At 34.4% G+C, this 25959-nt stretch overlaps 1 protein-coding gene across 4 annotated transcripts in view; it reads right to left on the bottom strand.

Annotated features, from left to right (window-relative positions):
- Window positions 1–25959, bottom strand: part of LOC145662578 (homeobox protein PKNOX2-like) — a 482520-nt gene that overhangs the window by 27823 nt on the left and 428738 nt on the right. For 3 of the 4 annotated variants that reach the window (XM_081728277.1, XM_081728278.1, XM_081728279.1), the window contains exons 3-5: window positions 13111–13282; window positions 8900–9121; window positions 1942–2182 (exon numbers count right to left, since the gene is read on the bottom strand). In XM_081728277.1, coding sequence (XP_081584403.1) covers window positions 1942–2182; window positions 8900–9121; window positions 13111–13282 — 635 coding nt within the window. The remainder of the gene's footprint in view (window positions 1–1941; window positions 2183–8899; window positions 9122–13110; window positions 13283–25959) is intronic. The other variant, XM_081728280.1, reaches the window with a different exon arrangement.

Here is a 25959-nt window from a genome sequence, read left to right as displayed (position 1 = left end):
ATGTTGTTCCTTTGAAACCGTTATTCAACGTCTGTACTTTTTCAAGCGACTCAGAAGTTTCTCCGCTCTAAAATAGCTCTTTACAAGCAGTAAAGAAACAAAAACACGATTTATTCTATTTAAAAATATACGAATACAGCAAAGTTCCTTTCTATGCAAATTATTGGGAATGCTGAAAGAGGGAACAAAAATTATTACAATTATTGAATTGCAAACATAGATTATTAAACAATTTTCGCTAAAAGAACTACACTTTTTGAGCCAACCAACTATGAAAGTTATCAAATTAGTATTAATCATAAAATCTTATTCCAAAAGAGAAATATTAATTGTATAAAGCTAGAAAGTGTCATTTCTCCATAATATTACTCTTGAAGTCTAACCGGAATTTGGAAGTAACAGAATCTTTTAACTGGAACAGCAAATTTCAGGCGAGGAAAGAATTAAATGTCCCTTGCTTTCATTAACGATCATATCAATGAAAAATTACTGTCAATAACTGATTTATCTAAATAATAAATTGAGTCTTATTAAACATTTAAATTCAGTATGAAAAAGCTTAGTGCTAGATTATTATTATTTTGATTTTTTTTCTTTGTTTTTCCGTTGCGAATTTCAAAGACTTCTGATTCTTAAACATTGTTACATATAATTACAGAACTTTAAAACCAAATAGAACAAATAAGGTAGTTAAATAGAACTTCACTGAGGAGCTCTTTAGATTTACTCAATTCCATTATATGTACAATGCCTTAGAAATCTGCATTCTTTCGTACACACATTTTCAAATTAGAATTAATTCTGTCTTTAAATTACTTACTATCAATGAATAATTACTTTTATATATAGTACTGAAAAATGATGCAAGCTTTATAATGTTGAAATATGTACTATATATATATATATGTTTAAACTGTTTCGCTAGAAATATTACGCTATAAGTAGATGTATAATTTTGTGGTATTGTGTGTAGTAAAAGCATTTTATTACTTTTAGCCGCAGTGAATAGAAATGATCACATAACAAAGAATTTCACAAATAATTAAACAACTGGAATGTCTTAAAATCAATAAAGTTGCTATTTTGTATAATGATAGTTATATGAAGGACTAAAGTATTGGCGACAAAAGAAAAAAAAAAGATAGTTATTGCAAAAATAATACTTACGTTTTCAACATAGAGCTTATTTACGTTGAAATTTTTATTAACACTCAATAATTTCTCAACTTAATTTGATCTAAGTAATTCCGAGAAATGTATCTGGACAATATAAAAATAAAAAATGCTCAATAACTGAAAAACATTTACTCATGTTTGATTCGGTTCAATAGACCATCAGTAATAGGAAAATATCACTCCCCATACTAATATGTTATATACAGTAAAATCAATTGGAATAAAATTAATTGCCATGTTATTAGCAGAAAAGAGGATTTAAAATAATACTTTGTTGAACTATTATTTTAATACAGAACTCAAGAGCCCCTTAAGTGTATGTATCTCGTAGTTGTTTTGTGTTGGCTACTACAGAGTTGAAACTCTTTAGCGCAACGAACAGTCATTAGCGTAATAGCTCTGATGAAAATATCAACAATTAATTCTGAAATCTTACCATAAATAATAATAATAAAAAAAAAAAAAAACAGAAAATATTTGTAAAAACATAATCACTTGTACAGTTTTGTTATTTTATTGTTTCGGCTTTTTTGTGACCGTTTTATGTAGATTCTTTTTATATTCTGTCTTACAAATTAATAAAACGCGAAATGATTTAGTATTATAATATTAATGGAACATCAACCTGCAAAGATTGCTGAATCTGTCACAGAATGACTCTATACATGGATACGAATATCAAAATTTAATAGCAAAAAGACATATTATGGAGAAACGACAACTAGGGAACCAACATTACTGAACCGCAACAGCCCCGACACTCACTCTGTAGCAAGGAGTTGTCCTGGGGGGGCGGGCAGGGGTTGGCCCCAATCTGAGAGAGGGGAGTACTACCGTGGATGATGCCAGGTGACGGGGGAACACTTGGAGGTCCTGACGGGACGGTCACATTAGGAGGACCCTGAATCTGGATAGGCTGTGCCATCAATCCCTGCGGTGTCTGCACCATCTGGTAGGCAATCTGCGTTGGTTGCTGGACTAGCACCTGTGCGCCTGTGGTGACCACCTAGAATCAGTCCACACATTCACTGCTCCACGTAACCCATCATCTAGTATTACAGTCAACTGAAACTACTTCTTGTTTCATTATTGTATGTAAAAACAGTAAACAAAAAATAAACAAAAAAGTAACTGATACGAACAAAAATAAGAATAGGATAATATTTATATCTTTGCTACTTGAAATTAGTCTGAGACGATAATTCACTCTTGCAGTGTGTGTCTCAAGATAAAACTGACACAAAACTATTAAGGAATATTTACTAATGAAGACATTTTTCTGCATTACAAGACAACTAATTTGAACTAAAGTTCTTAGTTAACAAATTTTAAATTTTACCAAGCTTGTTCAACTTCAAATTAATAAGTTCAACAGTATGTCTCTGAAACATTATCTTGTGAGTTCTAAATGTCAAAATCGCAAACAGCTAAACGCTTGTTATCGAGTAGGACATTTTCACATACAACTGATTTCAACTGTTAATACTACCCTAACATGCGTATTCTCTATTAAATTTTCAATTAATTTTTTGACGAATAAGCCAGAACAATATTTTACCTACTTTAAGACATATTTATGGAACATTTCTGTGAGATTTGGCTAGAAAATGCGATCGTACAATTTTTTAACTAGAAAACAAAAGACATTAGAAGTAATATTTCAAATAAACAGAAGAAACTCAACTACGTATTCAAATTATATTATTAGAACTGTAAGATGTAGGCGGAGGTGGATGGAGGAAGGTAGAGAGAAAAGATTCCAGCAAAATTATTTCACTGCATATGTACATTAAGCTATGAGAGTATGATAGGTCTCTTGTATATTCTAGATAATTAATCAATGTTTTCCAATATTTTGCAACTTGAAATTATCACATCTTATAGAATATGGAAAAGAATATTAATTTGTTTTACTCTCCATTACTACGATTTCATAAATTATGCATTTTATTTAAAATAATATTAATTACCTTGATTCAATTCTTGTATCTTGTTGAATGACCTAATATAATTCATTACTGCCCACATAACCGTAAACGAAATCAACACTGTTGCAAGCAAATGAATCCTGCTTTTGTTTTCTAATTAACTTTCAATGATGTAATGTATGATAATTTCTGATAGTGTAGAATACTATTAATGAATATTGTTACACTTACGATTCTTCAAAGCTAATTGTGCAACCCGATAATTTATGTTCACTTTGCAACAAGTGACAATATAATTGTATAGTCCTCAACCGTTATCTGCTTGAAAGAATTTGAGAATATTAAAACTTAATTTAAAGAAATGTATTTGTATTTTAGCTCATTATTCACTTAAAGTTTTGGCGCAGCGGACAATAGTTTGCTTTACACATTAACTATTATTTGAATCTAATGCAAATCTGTAGACATATTCTTCATAGCTTCCTTTAATACATAAAAAAATAACTGATAAAAGAAACAAATGATAGGTCTGCATGCGTGGGTATTTTGTGATCTATTAAGCTACACCTATCCACTTGAACAACACTTCAATCAGATTCTATGTCTTCCTACAAATATACTTCCATATAAAAACATAGCAGTTTTAACGAGAATATCGTCCGTTGATTTCAAACTCTCTCTTTCTAAATTAAATAACTAACTTACGAATTGTGCTTTATGAAATACTGTATTATATGCTTCATAATTTTAATATACATTATAATGACGTATACAAGCATATTGAAAAAAAAAAGAATAAATAGAAAATAAAGATCCTCAGTCTCATTTAGAACTAACATTTGCCCATTTCTATTGATATAAAGGTATTATACTGGTAACGCATGACTAAATGATTCGTCACCGCATAATTCTTGTATTGGTTATATAGAAACTACTCGTCAAGAGAGGTTGAAACAAAGATGTCACAGAATAGCAAATCGGGGTCATTACGTTTGTGTGCACCCATGGACACACAGTAAACGTAGTTGCTCGATTTGCTGATATATCAAGGTAGAATATCAAAGTTTTCACAAGGAATGATCCAACACTGGTCTAACAAGCGTCTAAACACAAAACAGCATCAGAAACCGTTTATACATACCGTATATATAGTTTGAGAAATTCAGTTGCCATGCTGCACCTGATCTTGCCCGCAAAGTCCTCATATTTAAATCCAATAGATCTGTGGGACTTTTTGGAGCAACTGGTAAAACACGGAAATAGGTATTCCTGCCGGTACTTTGCTGGAATCACGGGATCTACTGTTGGACTAGTAGATTCAAATCAATGTGGCATTCCTGCGACACCTCGTATACAGAATTCAGGCGTTTTTGGTCGATGTATTTATTTGCTATAAAAATAACGTTTGTGTGTTCGTTAGAGGTAAACTGCAGAATTTCACAACCGATTTGGATAATTCTTGTTTCATTTAACAGAAGGTTGTCTTCTCGATGTTATACGCTTGCACTTACTACTTTATATTTTTTTAATGGAGCGGTAAAGGTGACACAAATTGTGCGAAAAACACTATTACATGGGAAATTTTACTAATATTAAACATCGATTTTCAACCGTTGGGCGCGCAGAGCCCAAATTTTTCTTTATTGAGACTACGTGGGAAGTGTGATGAATTTAAAAAGGCGTTCACTTGAGGCAGGTGAGCCTTCTTTTTAAAGCACTGGATGAACATGCACAAAATTTGGTACACGAAGAGATTTAGTACACATCATATGAACATGCCATTCATCTGTATGAATTTTAGAATTTCCACTTTAGAGGTCAGAAAGAGAAGGATTTTTAAAATTTATTATTATTATTATTATTATTATTATTATTATTATTATTATTATTATTATTATTATTATTATTATTATTATTATTATTATTATTATTATTATTGTTGTTGTTAATATTATTATTATTTAAAGCTACACAAAGAAGCAGAATTTGAAATGTGGAAACTCTCTGTTCTTTGACAAACACAATCAGCTACGACCCAAATCAGCTACACGAATACCGGTAGTTCTACACCAAGGTGGGTGAAGGGGAAGAACCAAATACGATATTTGCACAGGGAATTGCAAGTTTTTAACTACAGAATGTACGCAAATGAAACTTCGTATATGAGTACTTTTAGATACACATAATTTCCACGAATTTTCAAAATTTCACCCGAAGGAAGGAGGAAAGAGGAACATCATCTATTATCACGCGTTGCTTTCAACGATTGAATGAAAACGCGAGAAATTTGATATATGAGGACTTCTTGATTCAAAAAATATGAATTAACATCTACGAACTAAACACAAAGGAACGCAAAATGAGATGGGTGAAAATATTGTATGCGGTAATATGAGGCGGAAAGAGAGGGGTGGTAATTGTTACTGTTTAAACATATAAATGAATTATTGTTGTTAAATTGGAAATAACAGCAATAATTCATTTATTAAGATCATGCTAGCAGGCATTTTACAATTGTAATGTTACTATGTTCATACGTTACTCCGCACAATAACTCTTGACCAAAAGCGAATTTTTTAAAGTTTTTATTTAAATTTTATGTATTTGTTTATTAGAGCGACGATCTCGGTCGAGTTCGTTAATATCTTCACGGTTAACGGCGACTTGGCTATCCATATCCCAATTTCTACTATTGAAACAAAGGCGTATATATGTAGAAATGCTAGAAGATACACATTGCGCCGTTAGATGACAACGAACATCCTCATCTTGCAGCGATTGATATTTACAAAAAGAAAAGAAACTTCTAGGCGTGATCCTTTTTACTAACTTTAGTAGAGTATATATATATATATATATATATATATATATATATATATATATATATATATATATATTATTTATTTATTTACACATTAATTTTGCTGCATGCAATTCATGCGTGAAGGATTAGTTTTTTTTAAAAACAAAATCATATATATATATATATATATATATATATATATATATATATATATATATATATATTGGCATATAATCACATATTGCCATACATACAATTATCAAAATAATGGAAATACTCGTGTACTACAAGACGTAACTTCGTGAGTTAGTAATACTGAATATTTTTGCAATGCGAATATCTTGTCTTAGTGATATGTTGGTTAATAGAAAGAAGTTCACGAAGTAGTGTAATATATATATTCGTATTTGCAATAGACCAGATTTGATAGTAGGGCTACAAAATTAGAGACACCGTCGCCAATACGATAGTGCGAAAATTATTGTGTCAAAAATATAAAACACAAACCGCCAATAATTTGAGAAAGTAATATGATTCAATAAGTCATTTATCTCCTGAAACAATAAAAAAGAGTTTATGTATGGCAGATGCCCAAATACTTCGAGCTACCTGCTTCCTACCGTTAAACCTGGCGGCGGATCTTTGCTGGTATATGTACCAATTTCATGATACGCCGTTTGTTCTATTCATATTCTCGAAGTATGAAGTACTGTCAGTGATAATGTGGACATTTTAGGTGACCAGGTATGCTATGGTACATACGTATGTTCCCTATAGCCGACAATAACGCCATGATCTTTCAAGACAATAATGTGCCAATACAACATTCATACCTGTTCCAGCTTAGTTTGAGGGACATACGGATGAATTTCAGCATATTCCCAGAAGTTTCAACCCCCATCTTAAACGTTATTGATCACACACATTATATATACACCCTCCATTCCAAAAGAAACCGAACGTTTTAAAAAAAAAACAAAAAAGTAATGTACATTTTGGAACAAATCATTTTTATTAATCAATGTATTCCCCTTCTGCATCGATACACATATTTGCACGCTCCAACAAGTTGTCAAACGACTTCTCCATGTCCTTTATTGGAATGGTCTTTAGGACGGCGGTCGTCGCCTTCTCAATGGCATCAATCGATGCGTGCCACTTTCCTGTCATCGCCAAATGCAGTTTCGGGAACAGATAGAAATCGCACGGAGCGAGATCTGGTGAATAGGGCGGATGATGCAACCGAATAATGTGATTTTTGACCAAAAATTCAGTTACAAGTCGCGAACGATGGTGTATTATCGTCCAAGAGTCCAACTGCCGATTTCGCGATATTCGGGCTGAATACGACGAATTCTTGCCAGCAAACGCTTCATGACGCCCAAGTAAAACTCTCCAGTGACTGTCTGGCCGGGCTGAACAAATTCTTTGTGGATAATTCCTTTTGAATCGTAAAAACAAATCAGCATCACTTTAACTTTTGACTTCACCAAGCGACTTTTTTTGGGTGTTCCTTCATCCGGCGCTCTCCATGCAGCACTTTGCCGATTTGTTTCGGGCTCATATCCAAACACCACGTCTCGTCACCAGTTACAATCGATTTCAAGAAGTTTCGATCCTGCCGAGCACTTTTAACGATGTCTTTGCAATGCGCAATTCGATCAACTTTTTGGTCTTCGGTGAGTTTGTGTGGTACAAACCGCGAATTAACCTTCTTAAGGCCCAAAACTTCGGTCAAAATGCGGTATGCGGTTGTTTGAGGAATGCCTAATTTCATTTCAATAACTTTCACCGACGATTTTTTGTTATGTTTGATGAATTCACGCACTTTTTCGATGTTTTCTTCCGATAATCCGGTTCTGGGACGGCCTGATCTTTCGTCATCATCCAGCGTCTCTCTACCCGATTTGAATCGCCTGAACCACTCGTAAACTTGCGTACGGGATAGACACTCATCACCATATGCATTTTGTAGCATTTGGTGCGTTTCACTAAAAGTTTTACCCAGTTTAACACAAAACTCAATTGCAGCTCGTTGTTTGAAACTCATTTTCCGACCGATGTACACAACACACTGACAGTTGAAACGCAATAACTTTGTTGCCGTGCATACAAATGTCATGACATTTATACCAGTTGTCAATGAGGGACTACGCCATCTACCGGTAAAATATTACAACAGATGGCACTAGTGGTACTATTTGTTTTCAAAAGTTCGGTTTCTTTTGGAATGGAGGGTGTATATATATATATATATATATATATATATATATATATATATATATATATATATATATATATATATATATATATATATATATAGTGAATATTTTCCTGGCAAGGAAGAAATTTTTCTTTGATGAATGGAGAAAATTCCCCCTAAGCCTAATTTGAACTAAGGATGGGCAAAATCGGTTTCTAGAAAACCGAAAAACCAATATTTCTGTTTTCTCCAAAACCAATTCGGTTTTTCACCGAAATTGATTAATTTTTCTCGAAACCGATTTCATTTATTCTTCAATTGTTTTGGGTTTCTGCTGTAGTCAGTATAATTTTTGCCGAAGCCGGTATTCTTTCTTGTTCTAATAATACTTCGAAACAAGTTAATGAAGAGGCAAGACGACTTGTGTTAGAAACCGAACTAGATTTAGAACTTAAACTAGTTTTTGATTTTTAAAGAAGAAATAGTTTTGTTTAAGTCTAAAAAAAAAGAAAAAAGAAAGAAAACTAATGTTTGTTCCTACCACTAATTCGAACCCTGCTGCTCAATACACAATACAAGCTGTACTATAGGACAAAATAATTGATCCAACGCTATATTAATCAAATAGGTTTCATTTCGTTAAGATATTTCCATTATCTTGATAAATCTATATGTATTTGAATTTTCGTTAAGACATTTCCAATATTTTGATACCTATCTACAAGTATATGTATTTGAATAACACACATTATGAAAGGAATAGTACTGTGTCCAACTCTTACTTCTCACCTGCAGATTCTGCGCCTGGTGCTGAGAATTGTAATTGTTATGATTACTTCCCGGACTATTGTTATTATTATTTTCGTACGCGTAATCGGACCGCAACAGATTCTCACTTTGCATTTTTCCTTTAAGACACGTAATATAACGATTACAAAAGTCTTTACACAGTTCTTGCACTTTTTCCAACTCCAGAAGATGAATTCGTAGCACCTGTATTGCTTTGATCATCTGAAAATTTAAATTTAAAAAAAAAGAGAGAATTATTACTGATTTAATTAATGCAACGTAATGAACATTGTGGTAATAATAACAAATGTAATACACTAGTCGTCATGACAAATAAGTGAAGATCAGATAGTACAATAAATAAATCAACAACTGTTGGGGCACATGTTACTTATACCTGAATAAATATCTACTATATGCTATACCAGGGCTGCCAACTGTACGGATTTCATCCGTATTGTACGGGTTTAGCAACTCAGATACGGCAGGCACGTAGCCAGGATTTCGTAACGGGGGGTGGGGGTGATATGAAATTCTGAAGACTCAGGAGCTTGATCAATGTAAGCTACTTTACTATCACATATATTGGCTTGTTAGGACAATAAAATGAGGATATGTTGGCAGTATTTTAATAACAAACTATGAAGAAATCTCGAGTAATAAAAGAAGTATTGAAAAAAGATTTAACAATATTTACGTTCCTTTCTTTGTTCATTCGAATATAACAATTTTCCTTTCATTATGATCTCAACTATTATGAAAAGTACATATTCACTATTATAAAAAGTACATACTCAATGTCGTCTTGTAAAATATTTTACAATATCTGCGTTTTTCTTTCCGTTGAATCAAATGCTAATAGAACTCCTTTTCCATATAATTTTTTTGTTTTTATTATTCCATTGGAGCAGTAGAAGGAGCAGTAGAAGGAGCAGTAGAAAATTGTTTTTGAAATAACATGTTTGATTCTGCAAGGATGCGATGACGAAAAATTATGTTAAAAAATGTCCACACTGTTAATCGACGGTACCATGCTTTCGGAAGCTTGAAATCTTCCTGTCTAGTAGCAGAAATTCTGAGAATTCTGTAACTTTTGTAGAAATTTCAAAATCCCTGACTCTTCCAGGATATCTCGCTCATCTCGCCACCATGTATTGCAAGTAATACAAATCTCCTCATAAGAAAGAGTAACCAAAAGCTTCCTGTAGTTTTTTTATTATTATTTTTAACGCTGATCCTTCTTTTCCTCATTTCATTTTATTTCATCCTTCCTTAATTTTTTTCGTTTCTGGTCTCGAAGGGGGTGGGATCCGGACCCTCCCTTGGCTACGTGCCTAGATACGGGAGTCCGAATTGCTATTCAAAATGTACGGGTGAACTAACAATTTTGACACTGGTTTGCGCTTTCTCCGTTAAGGCATTTTCGTACTTAAAGGAATGGTATGATTACGAAAATTCCATATACAAATACGGAACCATTGAATTTGGAAAAACTTTTCAATTGGTCTGATGTTACTGACGTTTTGGATCATGTTAAAGTTAACGTAAACATTGACAGGTTGTGTTCAGAATTCGCTACTTTAAAGAAAACGTGCAATGAGAAATTTATCAGCCTTCTTCTGCTAGGTGTAAATGGTTAAAAGTTTTTCAAGCTATACGTGACTCAACAGCAGTGGCGTAGCAGCTGCCCCCGCAACCCCCGCAGTGCGGGGGGCCCCGACGTATAGGGGGCCCCGAAGTCTTGCGATGAATAAAAATTTAAAGAAGTAGAACTTCAAACTTACTTCTGTCGGCTTTACAACTAGGGTCCCTTCTCTATACTTTGCGGGGGGGGGGCCCGCAAAAGTGTGCTATGCCACTGCTCAACAGAGTTGTTTAATTTAGCTCTTTTGTATTATCAATACTTGCAAGCAATACATTTTGTGAAAGGGTATTTAGTATGATGGGAAATGCTTAGACTGATGCAAGAGACTGTGTCTGAAAATTTACGAAATATGAACTAATGGTAAAAATTAACTTTCATATGATCTCTACAGAATTTTACTCTTATATATTTAAAAAAAAATCCTGCTGCTAAAAATGAAAACAAGTGTAAGTTTAAGTCTGTTCAGAAATAAATGTTAATTACAGTTTCAAATCAACCTTATTTTGTTCCTCTAACAAATATTGGTATACATAGATTTTTTTTAAAAAAATAAACATACATGGATGTGTTTAACTGAAATAAGGTTCTAATTTACCGAAATTGAATATGGAGGACTCAAGCAGTACATATACGGGTGAGCAGATTTGGAATGTTGGCAGCCCTGTGCTATACACTGAGAAAAGCTAACAATTCTAGTGACACTTGGAGTACTTTTGCAGAGGAAATAATGTTTCATTGACTTGAACCGTAAAGTGATTACTATCAGTCGTAAACATTCACCAAAAAAAAAAAAAAAAAAAAAAATCCATTATGCATCAGATAGGAAATACAATCAAAAAGCAATACATGTCTAAGAACGACGCTGATTACTGCTAATCAAGATATGAATCTGATCCAATGGTACTTGCTTGCATTGTTGTCAAGATTTTGCAGGTTTCATGGAGAGAAACAAGGGCAACTATGGATATGCCACGATCATCTGACATATGCTAATAGGATTAAGACTTGGGGACCACGCCAGCCACTCTATTCTTTGGATATGATGTTCTTCATGTACCGGTCAACTGTGAAGATGGGCGCATTATTATCTGGCGTATGCAAATCCTCATCTCTCTCGTGTGTACAAGTTCTAATATAACAGTCAAAGATATTATCCCTATATCAGCGAGCTATAATATTTCACGCAATAGAACAGGTTCCGCGCGTCCTCCAAAATAGATTTCATCTTCCATAACCTCACATGCATCTCTTTCAATTATGTTAGATGGATGGAAATGTGTTCCTGCTCATCACCAGATGAATCTTCATCGAAAATCTAAATCCAGAGAAAATTAGGACTCATTGGTGAAGAGCAGAGACTGTCACACCTAATAGGTCCAAATCACTTCTATGGTATTTTACCCTACCATAAATGCTTCTTTCCGTGATGGGTAAGTAGTGCACACACACACTAATGGTCTCCTATTATTGTGTAGTCATCTGCCAATGTACTTCTTGATATTGGTCGTCTGCTGGCAGCAATGACATCTACACGTAGCTGGGTTAATGTAGCAGACCTGTTTATCCGATCAAACAAGCTGATAAATGTCAGCACTGGGCGATGTGACAAATAGTTGGTTTCCTACTAATATATAAAGGCATAAGACTGTATGCAGATTTGGCCGAGCTGATTTATTAACACCAGGCTACTCATACGATCATGGAGATTCTAGCTAAACAGGGGGCGACCATATAAGTTTACGGTTTCTAGCTAAACAGAAAATAGTAATTTTCTCAAAAGCAATTTTTCAGTAGATACGGTCTTTTGCTTCTGCACGGAATCCAAAGCACAGTATCATATTCTAACTACCTACGGCGATTTGCCGACACTGAATATCAAAAGACAAGAAGGAACTAGGAAACGTTCTCATACAATGTGGTGCGACGAAATAGAAGCACTGAAGTGTAACTTAGAATATACTTTCCAAGATCTTTAGTTGTGGAAGAAAGTTTACGCCTTTCATCTAGTAGCGAATTGTCAACGGTTGATATATCTGAACAAGTATGGGTCAATAACATGTTCTTCTTTTCATGCGATTATAATGGATCTTTGAAAATATATTTATTGATACCTTTTCTTCAGAGAGATAAACTGATTTCTTTTCTCACTGATTTAAATCAGTAATTCTCAAACCATATGCTGCGAAATATTTTAGATCTATGGGTTATATTCGGATCGCCCCGAAAAACCTATTGACACAAAGTCTAAGAATCACTTATATAAACGATCAAGTATTTCATGTGCATTTAGTTTTTATAGGTAAAGTAGACTATATAATTTCTTTGAGAAATCCATGCTAATTACTTATATTTCAATTAAATCATTCAAAATATACTTCATACAGAATATATAAGTTGATAACATTATATTTCACACTTTCAAATGACATGTAGACAACATAACAAACAAATAAATTAATATTGGTTTTATATAGCTATTTCTGAATTCCACATATTTAAATAACTTTGGCTTTAGGGTCCCGTTTAGCATCGAGGTTATATGAGATATTTAAATGAAAATACATACCAAACCATCTACTTCCGGGTCGTTTACGAGGAAAGGCTTCCTATCCCGTTCTTGGTGTTGAACAAACGCTTGGATATCCATATTGAAGCTTTCTGAATTCGGACACTCCGCTGACTGCGTCGCTTGTTCACAACGTTCGAATAACAAAGCAAGTAACGGAAATAACGGATGCCTGTTCAAAAGAAATTTTACAACTATTAGTACTAGAATATTTCAGTTGACATATAACATTCTTAATTGCTTCTATGCATTACATTCAATTGCATCTTCCTAAGTAAGTAGCCTACATAGGTCCCGTAGCTATCTGTACATATCAGATTGTCTGGAGTTCAAACTTGAGAATATATCTATTGTTATATGTTATTAATTTATTGTTATTATTGTATCTCGACTCTGTATAGCGACTATGGCTTAACCCAATCCCGGTTATAATCTGCGACTCTAGTTACTACTCCACAGGGCTGGGTACTGCTTACTGTCTTATTACCAAATAGGGGCGATATTGACATTTGAATTCCAAAGATTTAATACTTTCTACATTTTATTTTCCTTCTTAAAAAAAAAAAAAAAAAAAAAAAAAACTCATAATGAATTGAAATAAACCCACTGGAGAAAGCAATTAAGTCACCACTGTGCAAACGCAAGGTTGTTTCCTGATGCTCCAAGATGTTGTTGCACTCACACATGCACAAGTTTGTGGACTTCCTTCCTCGGCGAATGGCGGCTATCGGGTTAGAAGTGGCGTTACTCGGTATTAGCGTGATCTCTCCAGGAGGTGACTAATTTTTTGTCCGGTGAGCTTAATTAACAGCCTTTGTTCCATTGACATCTGACATATTAACTAAGCATTCTGCAATTGAGACATTTGTCTGTTGAAAGTGGTGTAACTCAAACTAACTATAGATTATTTTCAGAGTTGTAACCGTTGTAGCAGCCTAGAGTTTTGTAATTTTATGCAGGTGACTGCAAGTGCAAAATTCCAGTTAGAGCTGCAATGCAAACTAAATCAGCGCTGCAAGTGAAGAATGCTCAAAGAATGAAATCATCGACAGTATCAAGCCAAACGCTATTGACTGATTTAATACCTCAATATTTGAAAAATTTATACAGGGTGTTTCAAAACAACACCGACAACGTTTGGGAGGTGATTCCTGACACCAAGATAAGACAAAAAGTATAGACCAACCTGGGTGCACAAATGCTTCCTTTCGGAGTTCTAGGTTGCCAAAATATTTTTAAAAATGAACTTTAAATGTCCATAGCTTCAAAACTACAAGGCCAACCGTGGTCGGGTCAAGACTTCACTTAGGAACTAGTATGTACTCTATCCAAATAGCCATGTTTCAGAATCCTGAGGTTCTTCCGCAACAGTTTTTATAGAGGTAGTTGGTGAGTACTTCAAATTAAATGCCCGTAGCCAAACTCCCTCTTTAAAAATTGTTTCATGAGTACCTTAGGATTCTGAAACATATTATTGGATAGCGCACATATTAGTTCCTAACTGAAGTCTTGATCCGACTACGGTAGGCCACATAGTTTTGAAGCTATGGGCCTTTAAATTTCATTTTTTCATGTTTATGGTAGCCTATAACTTCGAAAGGAAGCATTTGTGTACCCTACTATACTTTTTGTCTTATCTTGGTGTCGAATTACCTCCCAAACGTTGTCCGTGTTGTTTTGAAACATCCTGTATAAGATATGTGAAGCACTCACATCAGCAACATTCTATTAATGAAGTTGGCAAATCCAAAATTGAAGCGGTTTCTTAAGAAATACTAGAGGTCTGTATCGTTCAACTCAATTCTAAGGAAAACCTATGTGCAGAAGATTTATGACAAGGTGGAAATTATTTATTCTTACTTTGTTTCCCTGTTAAACGCGATTAAATTGTTTCCGTTGTAAATGCAATTTGATCAAATTATTATCACTAAGATCAATTTATAATCACTGAGACGCTAAAACGTTAATTTAACGTGTATCTATTCCTTATTTTTCACATTAAATTAATATTTAACGTATTAATTCTTAATAAAACATATATATATATATATATATATATATATATATATATATATATATATATATATAATTATCAAACTGCATTTACAACATTAAGATCTCTGTTTTACATTGCAGGTTAATTGACAGCTTTGACCGAGACTCAACCAAGTGTCTTGCAGGTACTAAAACTTTTTGCAGAGGTAAATTTTAGTAGTGAATTTGCTTACGTCCATGCCCATTTTAAGAAAAATGTTTCACAAACTCTGGAGAAACTGGAAGAAAGTCATCTACTCTTGCACATTTCTTTGCAGTATGTGGAGGAATTGAAACATTATCTCATTATAGTTCCTCGAAATGTGGGAAGCAGGGTTTTGCTAAAATGGAAAATGTTCCTCAAAGAACAGATCATATTCGATCTTACTTCAAGTGAGGGAGGAGGTACGTGCACACCTTTCGGCAACGGAAGTACCCGAGAAAACCCACGGACACGATGTTGTCCACCACAAACTTACTTGGCCGGAGATCGAATTAGGGACCCCGCGCACAAGAGGTATGCGCTCTATCAATAAATTGGATCCACTTTTTTTAAATTAAAAAAATAGTATAACAGCATTGCACGGAAAATGCTGAATTATGAGGTGTGGTTTAATCTCAGAAAGTTTGAGTTTAGGGTACTTGCTACATTTGGTGTAGACGATCTAACAAACAAAATGTGTTGTATTCAGTTTCAACAGTCGTTTACTGCAAATGATACAGTAAATAATTATGGTTATACATATAAACAAACATAAGTTTATGGTACGTCCATTAGAAGAGCAAGAGATCGTAAACAACTTCCCAGAATTATACTTTTCTATTCTTCTCTAGTCGTTGTATAGACTACTAAAAATACTTGATAACAATATTCTTTTGTAGTGGTAAAAGAGGAAAACATGGAAAAAGAACAAATTTCTGTAGAAACGACATCAAACTCTTTAGTATTGAGGTATTCCTCTTCCGGCGCAAGATAATGTTAAGAGTGCTTCTTTTTCGTTTCCATCCCCATCAAAGTTTCCGGTGATATTGAAAAGTTGTTTTTCGTTTGACAACAACAATCAGAGAGCGAGAGAGACAGGGGAAGGATATACTTTTGAAAGACAAGGAGCATCTCGAACTCGAAAAGCTTTTGCCAACATCAGCAGGAAAAGTTTATCTACAGCAATAATGCCTCTTTCATCGTCAGCTCGTTCCGTCGTGTCCGGAACGCGCTTTCCGTGCTTCTTTTGTTTCTTGGCCGCTCTAAAAAAGAAGAAAGGAGTACGGCACGAGTAGGTGGCAGCACTGCCAACTCGTACAATAATTATCGAATTGCTGTGATAATATTGATTCATATGATCAGAAAATACGTAATTTAATAATAATAATAATAATAATAATAATAATAATAATAATAATAATAATAATAATAATAATAATAATAATAATAATAATAATAATAATAATAAAACATGTCATAAATTATCAACGTACGCATAGTTCAGGGTTCGATGTCTAGAGAGAGTACATAAGTTTCGTCGTTGAACAGCAATTACAGAACGAAATCTTTAAGCGATTGAAATGCCAAATAAGGCAAATGCCATGTTCATACGCTGAACAGATGAAAATAGCAAGAAGGACCCATTTAACGCTTTCAATCCTAACTCCAAGTAGGACTCAGGGTAGGCCCTACCTTTTAAAACCTCAATATAGTTTGGGCGATAGTGGTCAGTTCTCTGTAGAAAACTTATTCGGGTCCGTGCCTTAAAATATACGTACATTCATGTCCAAAATTATTGTCGCATGTCTATAAATATGTTGTTGTAGAAATATAATTTGATAACGAATTCGCCCGGTATTTCTTATAATGTTAGTATGTATATAATCGGAAAACACATGTATGTGGCAAATTTCATGTCAAAAGAACAGTAAATAAGAACAATAAAACGAAAATAAAACTTTCTTGTCTATTTAGCAACGTTTTGTTTTACTCATTCTAATTTTCGTATTTATAATTCTTTTCCTATGAAATTTACCACAATTATACATTTCACGATTATGCACATAGTATCAGTATTAAAAGTATCCTGCAAAATCATTATCAAATTATATTCTTACAAGAAGACAGTTATAGATATGCGACAATCATTTTGGACATGAGTGTATATACAGTTGCTTGATATCTACCGATGACATTCTGAAGATCTTGTATGCTGAAAGCTGTTGCCAGTTTCCTTGTTTTGTGGTACATCGTTGAAGAACTTCGATGAATGTTTTGTGTTAAGGTCATTTTACTTGTTTTCTGTAGTAATGTGTAAAGAAACATTAACTGATGAAGAAAAAATAACAAACATGGTAGCAGTTTCATCCAATGATAATAATAAACAAGTGTTGAACCTTTGTCGCATTATATTTCTGTTGTAAAAATAAATAGGCTAAGTAAATATTTAAAAAAAAAAAAAAACGTAAGTAAAAGATAATTTGTTTGAAGTAATATTGCAGGAATAACCCAACAATACTAATAAATGTAGCATTCCCTTAAAATAGAACGTTTAAATATTTATTAACATGTATTTCACATGCCTATCTTTTTCTACTTGATATTTAAAAATGCACTAAACTGATATGAAGCTGAAATTTTCATCGGCAGTGTTTCCTTCAGAAAATATGTTCCAGGGGACCGGGCAAACTTAGTATTCGCAGGTGCACATATTATTTTTACACGGTACTATTCTATTTATTATTATATTATAGATGTGTTATTTTGGTCTCCTCCGGGGCTATAGTTTCCTGCTTCAAAAAAGAACACGTCTGGAAGAAACACTGTTCATAGTTATGTAAGTCCAGGAGCGAAAGTGTAAAAGCCATCTTTCTCGAAATCTATATATACTCGTGATTTTGCCATAGTTCTGGATCCCACAGCGAAAGGAGGTCGGACTGCTGTACTGCGATGAATATATCAACAGCATAATGAATTTGTAATTTTCTTTGCACAAAGAAAAGATTTAGAAAAAGTGGCAACAAGACAGAAATAATTCAGAGAACTATAAAAAAAATGCAGAAAAGATTCGTATTACAATCTGTAGCGTCATTTCAGATTTTGCAGAGGGAGGCCCAAAGATAGTCCATCAACTAAGACTTTCACGTTTTTTATTAGTATATTATTATTGTAAAGCATGTGTCTCAAACACAAGGGAATAATTGCCTCCTGCTCTTCCCAAATGACGCCCCTGACGATAATTCGTTGAGAATCTATAGCAATTACTTTCAACTCGCCGATGTATGTCGTGCGAGCAGGCTTTTACAATGAGAGCCAGGAAGGAGAGAACAGGTTGAGAAAAAAAAACATTAAGGGAAGGCAACAAGGTAGGTGGAATCGAATAAAACAAATATTGGCAGTGGACAATTAATCATGGATCAACGAGTAGTGTATCTGCAAAACCATCGACTATGCCTCATCTGTGTGTCAGTACTGTTTTCTATCAACGCTGAGTTTGTTGTCTTCCCTTTACTTTTTCTGTGGTTTACTGAGAACAAGAGCGTTAAACTGTGACGTCACAGATCATGGAGTTCGAATTGACTGATGTATATTCTTGTATATGATGTGAATTATGAATGTTGTATCTGTTGATCAGTGTCAGATGTTTGAGTGTAAACAAACAATTTACTTCCCGCACTCCAGCATTTATATATATATATATATATATATATATATATATATATATATATATATATATATATATAGATAGATAGATAGATAGATATAGATATATATGGTCTGGCCAATATTGGGCATAAGTGATAAGTACGAGAGTGATTCAGAAAGTAATGCCTCTAAGCCCACTACCTGGCCAATAGTACTGCAAACACTCTGAACTGTTTATCATTAATGCATTTGTGTTTAAGGTATAGAATGTCACTTGTGTCACCTTCCTATTTCTTCTCGTTCCAGAGTAATGGAGCAATCCATGGTATCCAGTGGAGACGTCTGGTTGAAACAGCGAGCTGTCATTAAATTTCTCACTGCGGGCATTCAGGCGACTGCCGGCCAGATTAAGAATCTCAACTTAAGGATCACCTTAAGGGTTAACAGTACAGTTGTAACGCGAAGGTGGAAGATTCAGTTTGGCAATTATGTCGTCACCAGCCACCACAATTCTTCGGCGATGGCATGAAAATCCTTGTTTCGCGTTGGCGCAAGTGTGTTGCCTGTAATGAGGACTATGTTGAAACATGATGCCGCCACTTGTAGCTGACATTGCAAACTTTCCACTGATACCTGTATCTGTGCTATCTTCGAACACAAAGGTATCATCTTGGAGGCATTACTTTCTGAATCATTCTCATAACTCCAGCTGTAGTCACCACACAAGCATCAAAATAATGTTTAATTTTCTTTTTCAGCGGTGTAGTCTTAGAAAAAGCCAGGACAACCGGCATTTCCTGCTCATATGAAAATAACATGATATGCGGTAGAGGAGTATATCATATAGTTCTGCATGTAAATTGTGTCTATTTTCACTTAACTGTCGCACTGCTCTGTGAAAAGTAAGGCCCTCTCATCTGCGAGGCAAGAAATAATACGCACATATATTGGTAAGATGCGTGTGGTCTCTCTTCGCTTGCTTTTTTCTCCTACGTCAGATTCTGCCAGCATCAAAAACGACAGCGAGCGTTGGGGCTCTTGCAAAAGTTTTCTGCTAAACGAGAATGAGCATATCTGCAACATGCTTGTTTCCCTTCCCTTTTAACAAACAAAATCATCTTATTCAACATAGGTCTCGTGGAGACCTTGATAATGGATGATATGATGACGACGACGACGACGACGACGACATCATACTACTACTACTACTACTTCTACTACTACTACGGCCTTCCACTTCAGAATTCAACTAGCATATAATCTTGTTAACTGTAGTGTATTGTAATTTTAAATAATATATACAATTATTTCAACGTTACGCTTTATTGCACAAACAAATGATCAGCCAGTTAATCTTTAGAATTTCTTCTGAGAAGAGACAACGTGTCTTGAAGTAGTGTTGTGGTGAATAAAGAGCACACATCAAAGCTTACTAACAAACTCCATTATTAATCGTCACAATATCAAACATCGTATCACAAATTACGTAAAAAATTCACAATGTTTTGTCTCCCTACTAATGGACTCAACAACTTCGTTAGCATACACGACTAGTTTATATCACTGGCAATTGGTCGGAGTAGAACTCACAAGTACAATTTATTAATTTTTGGTAGTCGTAAAATTGAGGAAGCACACTCTATTTCAATGATTCTTTTTCATATTCAGGGAAACGACTTAATTTTATAGCAGATACCATTCGAAGCTGAGTAACTTCGTGAGATCCTTAGTAAGACTATCTTCTCTGGTGCTTAGCAATCAATCTACTTTCTTCAAAAAATCGTAATAGAAATTTGTTGCAGTGCGTCATTCCTTCATTCCATAGTGATTAACGATGATCTTTTAATGTTGAGAACAAGCGTCTTTAAGAGGTAGTTTTTATTCGCCGAAGTACCTCTTAAAGACACACTATTTGCTCAGAGGAAGTTTTAAATGGGATGATATAAATCTGTTTGAATTGGTTCTTACGATTATATACCCTGTTTCAAAAAGAATATACGTATTACGAAGAATTATTTTGTCCAAACTATCGATCGCTGCGCCTCGGCTCGGCTATTGGAGAAACGAATATATAGTCTAGTTTATATTAATAGCCGCTAGATGTCAGTTGTCTTCTTTTTTGCTTGGTAACCGTCATATGTTTAAAATGGCTACTCCGCAGCAGAAATCATTTTGTGTTCTCGAGTTTGCGAAGTGCAATTCCGTGATTACAGTGCAAAGACTTAAAAGGTTGAGGAACCAAATTGATCCTCAGAACGGGTGGAACATTCTCAGGTGGTATCGACAATTTGTAGATACAGGATGTATATATAAAGGAAAGAGTCCTGGCCGCCCTCGTGTTCCTGAAGAAAATGTTGCACGAATTCAAACTGCTTTCCAACGTAGTCCTTCAAAATCAACTCGTCGTGCCAGTCATGAGTTACAAGTGCCGACAACAACAATTTGGCGTGTTTTGAGACGTTGGTTGGTTATGAAGCCGTACAAGTTACAGCTGTTACAAGCTCTGCGTACTGATGACAAACGCAAACGTGTGGCATTTTGTAACGAGATTCAGAATGCTATTGACAATGATAACACTTTTGCACAACGCATCGTGCTCAGTGATGAAGCGACTTTCCGTGTTAGTGGTCAGGTAAACAAACGAAAGTTCGAATTTGGGGCTTACAGGACCCACATGCAGTCATTGAACATGTACGAGATTCGACCGAAGTCAATGTGTTTTGTGCGATATCCCGATCATCTGTTTACGGCCCATTCTTCTTTAATGGAAACACGGTTAAAAGTCAGCAGTATCTCGCTATGTTACAAAACTGGTTGCTTCCGAGGCTGCACGAAGACAACTTCATTTTTTAACAAGACGGGGCACCCCCTCACTGAAGTCGCCAAGTGCGTGAATATCTGAATGAAACTCTACCGAACCGTTGGATTGGTCGTCAAGGAGCTGGCGACTTAGCATGTCTCAGCTGGCCTCCACGGTCACCGGATTTGCATCCTGTGACTTCTTCCTGTGAGGTTTCGTTAAAGACAACATTTATATACCACCACTTCCACAGAACCTGGAAGAGTTGAAGAACCGGATCCGTACTGCCATAACATCAGTGACGCAGGACATGTTTGCCCGAGTATGGGAGGAATTTGATTATCAATGTGATATGCTTCGTGTCGCTGATGGAGGACATATTGAACATCTGTAATTTGAACTTTTAACTGTAATTTGAACTTGAGAGGTTCGTAAATATGTGTGGAAAATTTCATATTCGTATGTCTTAAAGTTTAATAAATATATACATTCGAAATATATATATTCTTTTTGAAACAGGGTGTATATTTTTAAATATAGACATTATTATATCGCCATTGATATCAGCTATTGAAATTTCTATATGAAGTTTTGAGAAGATAAATCTTGAAAAGAACTAAACTTCCAATTTGTGGGTGACGCATTTGTTGTTTGCCCACACAGAAGAGATGCATTAGCTGCATGTCAACATATTAACAGTATATAGGGAATAACAATGGCGATTGAAAATGAAAGGAAAACACTTTTTGGATACCAATAAATCCAAGGGTAATGTTTGTCATACCAACTAAGAAAAATTATACACCTTATTACAGAGAAAAATCCATTCTCCGGACAGCGGTATATTGTACAAATATACGGAATCTTATTGCTTACTACAGAAATCAGTACGGAGCATGCGTTATTCGTATGCTACATAGGCACTGCCCTTAGATGTTACATCATGCCGTTGCCGTTGCCGATGTCTGATATCTACTACATATATATATATATGTATGCTACCTTCGTCAGCTATATGTTATATACGTCCATTTGTATGTAAGATCCTGACCGCCTATATTGTTTCATATGAAAAGTACGTACACATGGAACACCTATGCAGAAAGTATTATAAAACATGCGTTTTCACTTATACGTTTGTTGTACGTTCTCCAAAAAGTACAGGATTTACAAATGTGTACATTAAGGACGGGAAGACATTAAATAATGATGATCTCCAGCAATAAATGCGTCATTTAAAAAAATACAGTTTTCTGGAAGTCAAAAAGGAAAAACAGAAATAATGACCGAAATTCAAAAATAGTCTTAGCAAGAAAACAAAAACACTTCTAGCAAAGTAAGTTACATATTGAATAAATATGAAATAAGAATGATCCATGTGGCACCTAAAAATGTCAGATACGTGTTATGCTGCGTAAAAGATTAAGGACTTCTAGACACTCCAGGTGTTTATTCGATCCCATGTAAATATTGTGGTAGACATATTGGGCATTAAAAATGTACAGTTCGGACGAAATGTAGAGAACATAAGCCATATTCACTTAAATTAACGAAAAAGTCTGGATTAGTACAACATTCATTCGAACAAACCCATAGAATTCTACTGGAAAATACATAAGTTATCAGCAGATTTACTCATGTTGGTTAGTTGGGCGATTTTGAGTTTAGCACCCCTTTTTAGCACCGAGGCTCTATATGACGTGGAACTATACCAGTAACGTGGATTTATAACGATATTGTGTATTTTAATATCATTACTTGTATTTTAACCTCTTTATTTGTATTTACGGGCAATATGTGTTATTAAAATATGCCCAAGATAGCTAAAAGAAGAAGAAGAAATATAAAAAAGAAATAGAATTAATTTCTTTCTGATATTACAATTGATGTTCTGTTAATATAGTAATTTGACGATATGTGTTATTGGTCGTCATAGCAACGAGAGAGATAAGATATAAGAAGAGGATTCATCTTGTATAATCTACATGTACGTTATTTAAAGGGTGTAAATGTTTCCTTCATTACGTATTATAATAAAAGGTAATATCAAGATGGTGTGTTTATGTGGATTTTGGTAAAATAGTAGACTAAATGTTAGACATATTCGAGCTATGGGCTATAGTGTAACGCTAAAAATAGACAAAAATAAGTCATGTTATAAATTGGTTTTTCGCCACGAATTGTGTTACAGATTCTGAACTAGATGAGCTCCCATCGGGAACCAAATCTAGGTCCGCATGTCACGAGGGAGTTCAGATTCACTCATATATATAAAATACCATTACGCGAGGCAATAGAAATTTGAATGCAAACAACATTAATAAGGAGAGTTTAAAACACTGATATTTGAAATGTTGCTTATGTTACAACATATTTTAAATTAATGGAACTGTAAAGTTGAAGGGAATGGCTGTGAAACATCAACGTTTAAAATTTAAAAATAAATAAATAAATAATGGATGAAAAATTAGAAAACTTTCTTGCATTATAAATTACTCTACTTGAACTTGAAGAGTTAAGTACAAAATTCTTGGGTCCATAGTGAAAATTCTAGCGCAACATATTTTTAAATCCATGGCAAAATCTTACATTCTTCGCCTTTGATGTGTATAATAAATGTTGATTTTTTTTCATACGTGGTAAGACGTTACGCGCAACAATTTTGCCAAGAAGTATTACATTCTGCCAAGTACTTCAGATATCGTTCGGAGGGATGAGATAGATCTTTTCGTTTAGGATTGTTTTACAGACTCAGCAAATTAAATAAAATTAAAAGGTTGAAATGAACTTGAATATCAGAAAAAATCTTTAAAAAATTACATTAAGAGATTTTTTTTTTAAAAAAATATCTATGTATCAAAGTACATCTACTGAAATAATTTCTACAACAAATTTTGTTCAAACAACCCCCTCGTGATTCTATGGTTAGCATACTCGTCTTCGGTGCCTGAGACCCAGATTCAATTCCCAGTGAAGGCTCATGCGGTTCGCATCCCATACTGACCTGTAGGTCCACGTCTTCTATAGTCTCGCCATATACAGAGACTATGAACTCTAAATCAACAAAACAAATTATGTTCTACTGAAGTTAACGTTTGAAATACTGTTGCTTCAGTAAAAAGACGACTGCCATGCACAGTTTAGTTCTTCGTTTCCTGAAAATTGAAGATTTTGGACTTGTTTGATTTATGGTATCAATCTTTCAATTAAATTAGTGATTAATGTCACTGCTGGAATAAAAGCTCTTCATGAAGGATAGTTTGAGGAAAAAATCGATAAGTTTCTGTTAACTGCTAAAATAATTTCGGCTAAAGATGCTGGTAACACTGATGGAGTAGCAGAAGCAAGCGAAGAAGTTCTGAAGGAACGGGGGTAGTTCTTTTCTCCTTCCCCGAAAAGAAGGAGAAGAGTCAAGCTAAAGCCTTCCAAGCGAGTGTTTTTGCTTGTAATTGGAGAACTGGCAACTTCCCAAAAGAGCTACACCAAGAGGCTTCCGAAAGGCAGCGGTTGTTGAGAAATTGAGGGGACATTACGATGAAGAAGCCTGGATCAAGCTGCCGGTAGTTCTTGGAGAATATCAATAGAGAGGGAGGCAGTGGTTACATCAAAATGAAACTCCGAAAAGCAACGGGGGATTGGCAAAAAGAAAGATAAGGACACATAAAAAAAGGAACCAAAACACAAGGCTACAAAAAGCGCTTTCCAAAGTCGTGACTTTGCATAAAAACATAGCCATAGCATCCCAGCCAGCATGGTTAGAAATTTTGTATTAAAAACAGTTACATGTCTTTGTAATTAATTCGTCATTATGTTAAAAAATACTTTTTCGGGAACAAAATTTGCTTTTCAGTTTATCTAATCCAATTTTAAACATCGTTCGCTTAAGACTAACTCGTGATAAACATGAAATTTAGAGAGCTTTTGATAATCTAAATTCATGAAATTAAGAGGACTTTTGATAATCTAAACTCGTTAATCATCTTGGTCCTCCTTTTCTATGAAATCCGAATTTTGCGTCTCTTTCTTTTTTAAAAAACTTTTTATATCAAAGTATATGCATAATGCAGAAACATCTTAATTCACTCAAAATTAGCTTTTGCTTGTAATTACAGCGACAAGACAATATGTTCATTAAGTTATCACTGAATACTATTTTATTAATAAAAAAAGTGTTTCCGAACTGGAATAATGAAAATCCTTGGAAACTAATCATAGTTTGCATAACATACAGTAATTTGCGCTCTTGAATTAAACTTTTACATGGAATTTTATTACAACGTTACTAAAAAATAAAATAAAAAATCTTTTACATATCCAGAACTTATAGGCTATCAGGAATCACTTTACATTCATTTATAAAGTAAATGAGTTTTGAAAATTTGGAAAT

This window comes from Thermobia domestica, chromosome 10 (genome assembly GCF_964235325.1).
Source record: "Thermobia domestica chromosome 10, izTheDome1.hap1.1, whole genome shotgun sequence".
NCBI lineage: Eukaryota > Metazoa > Arthropoda > Insecta > Zygentoma > Lepismatidae > Thermobia > Thermobia domestica.
This window is presented reverse-complemented; position numbering and strand designations above follow the sequence as displayed.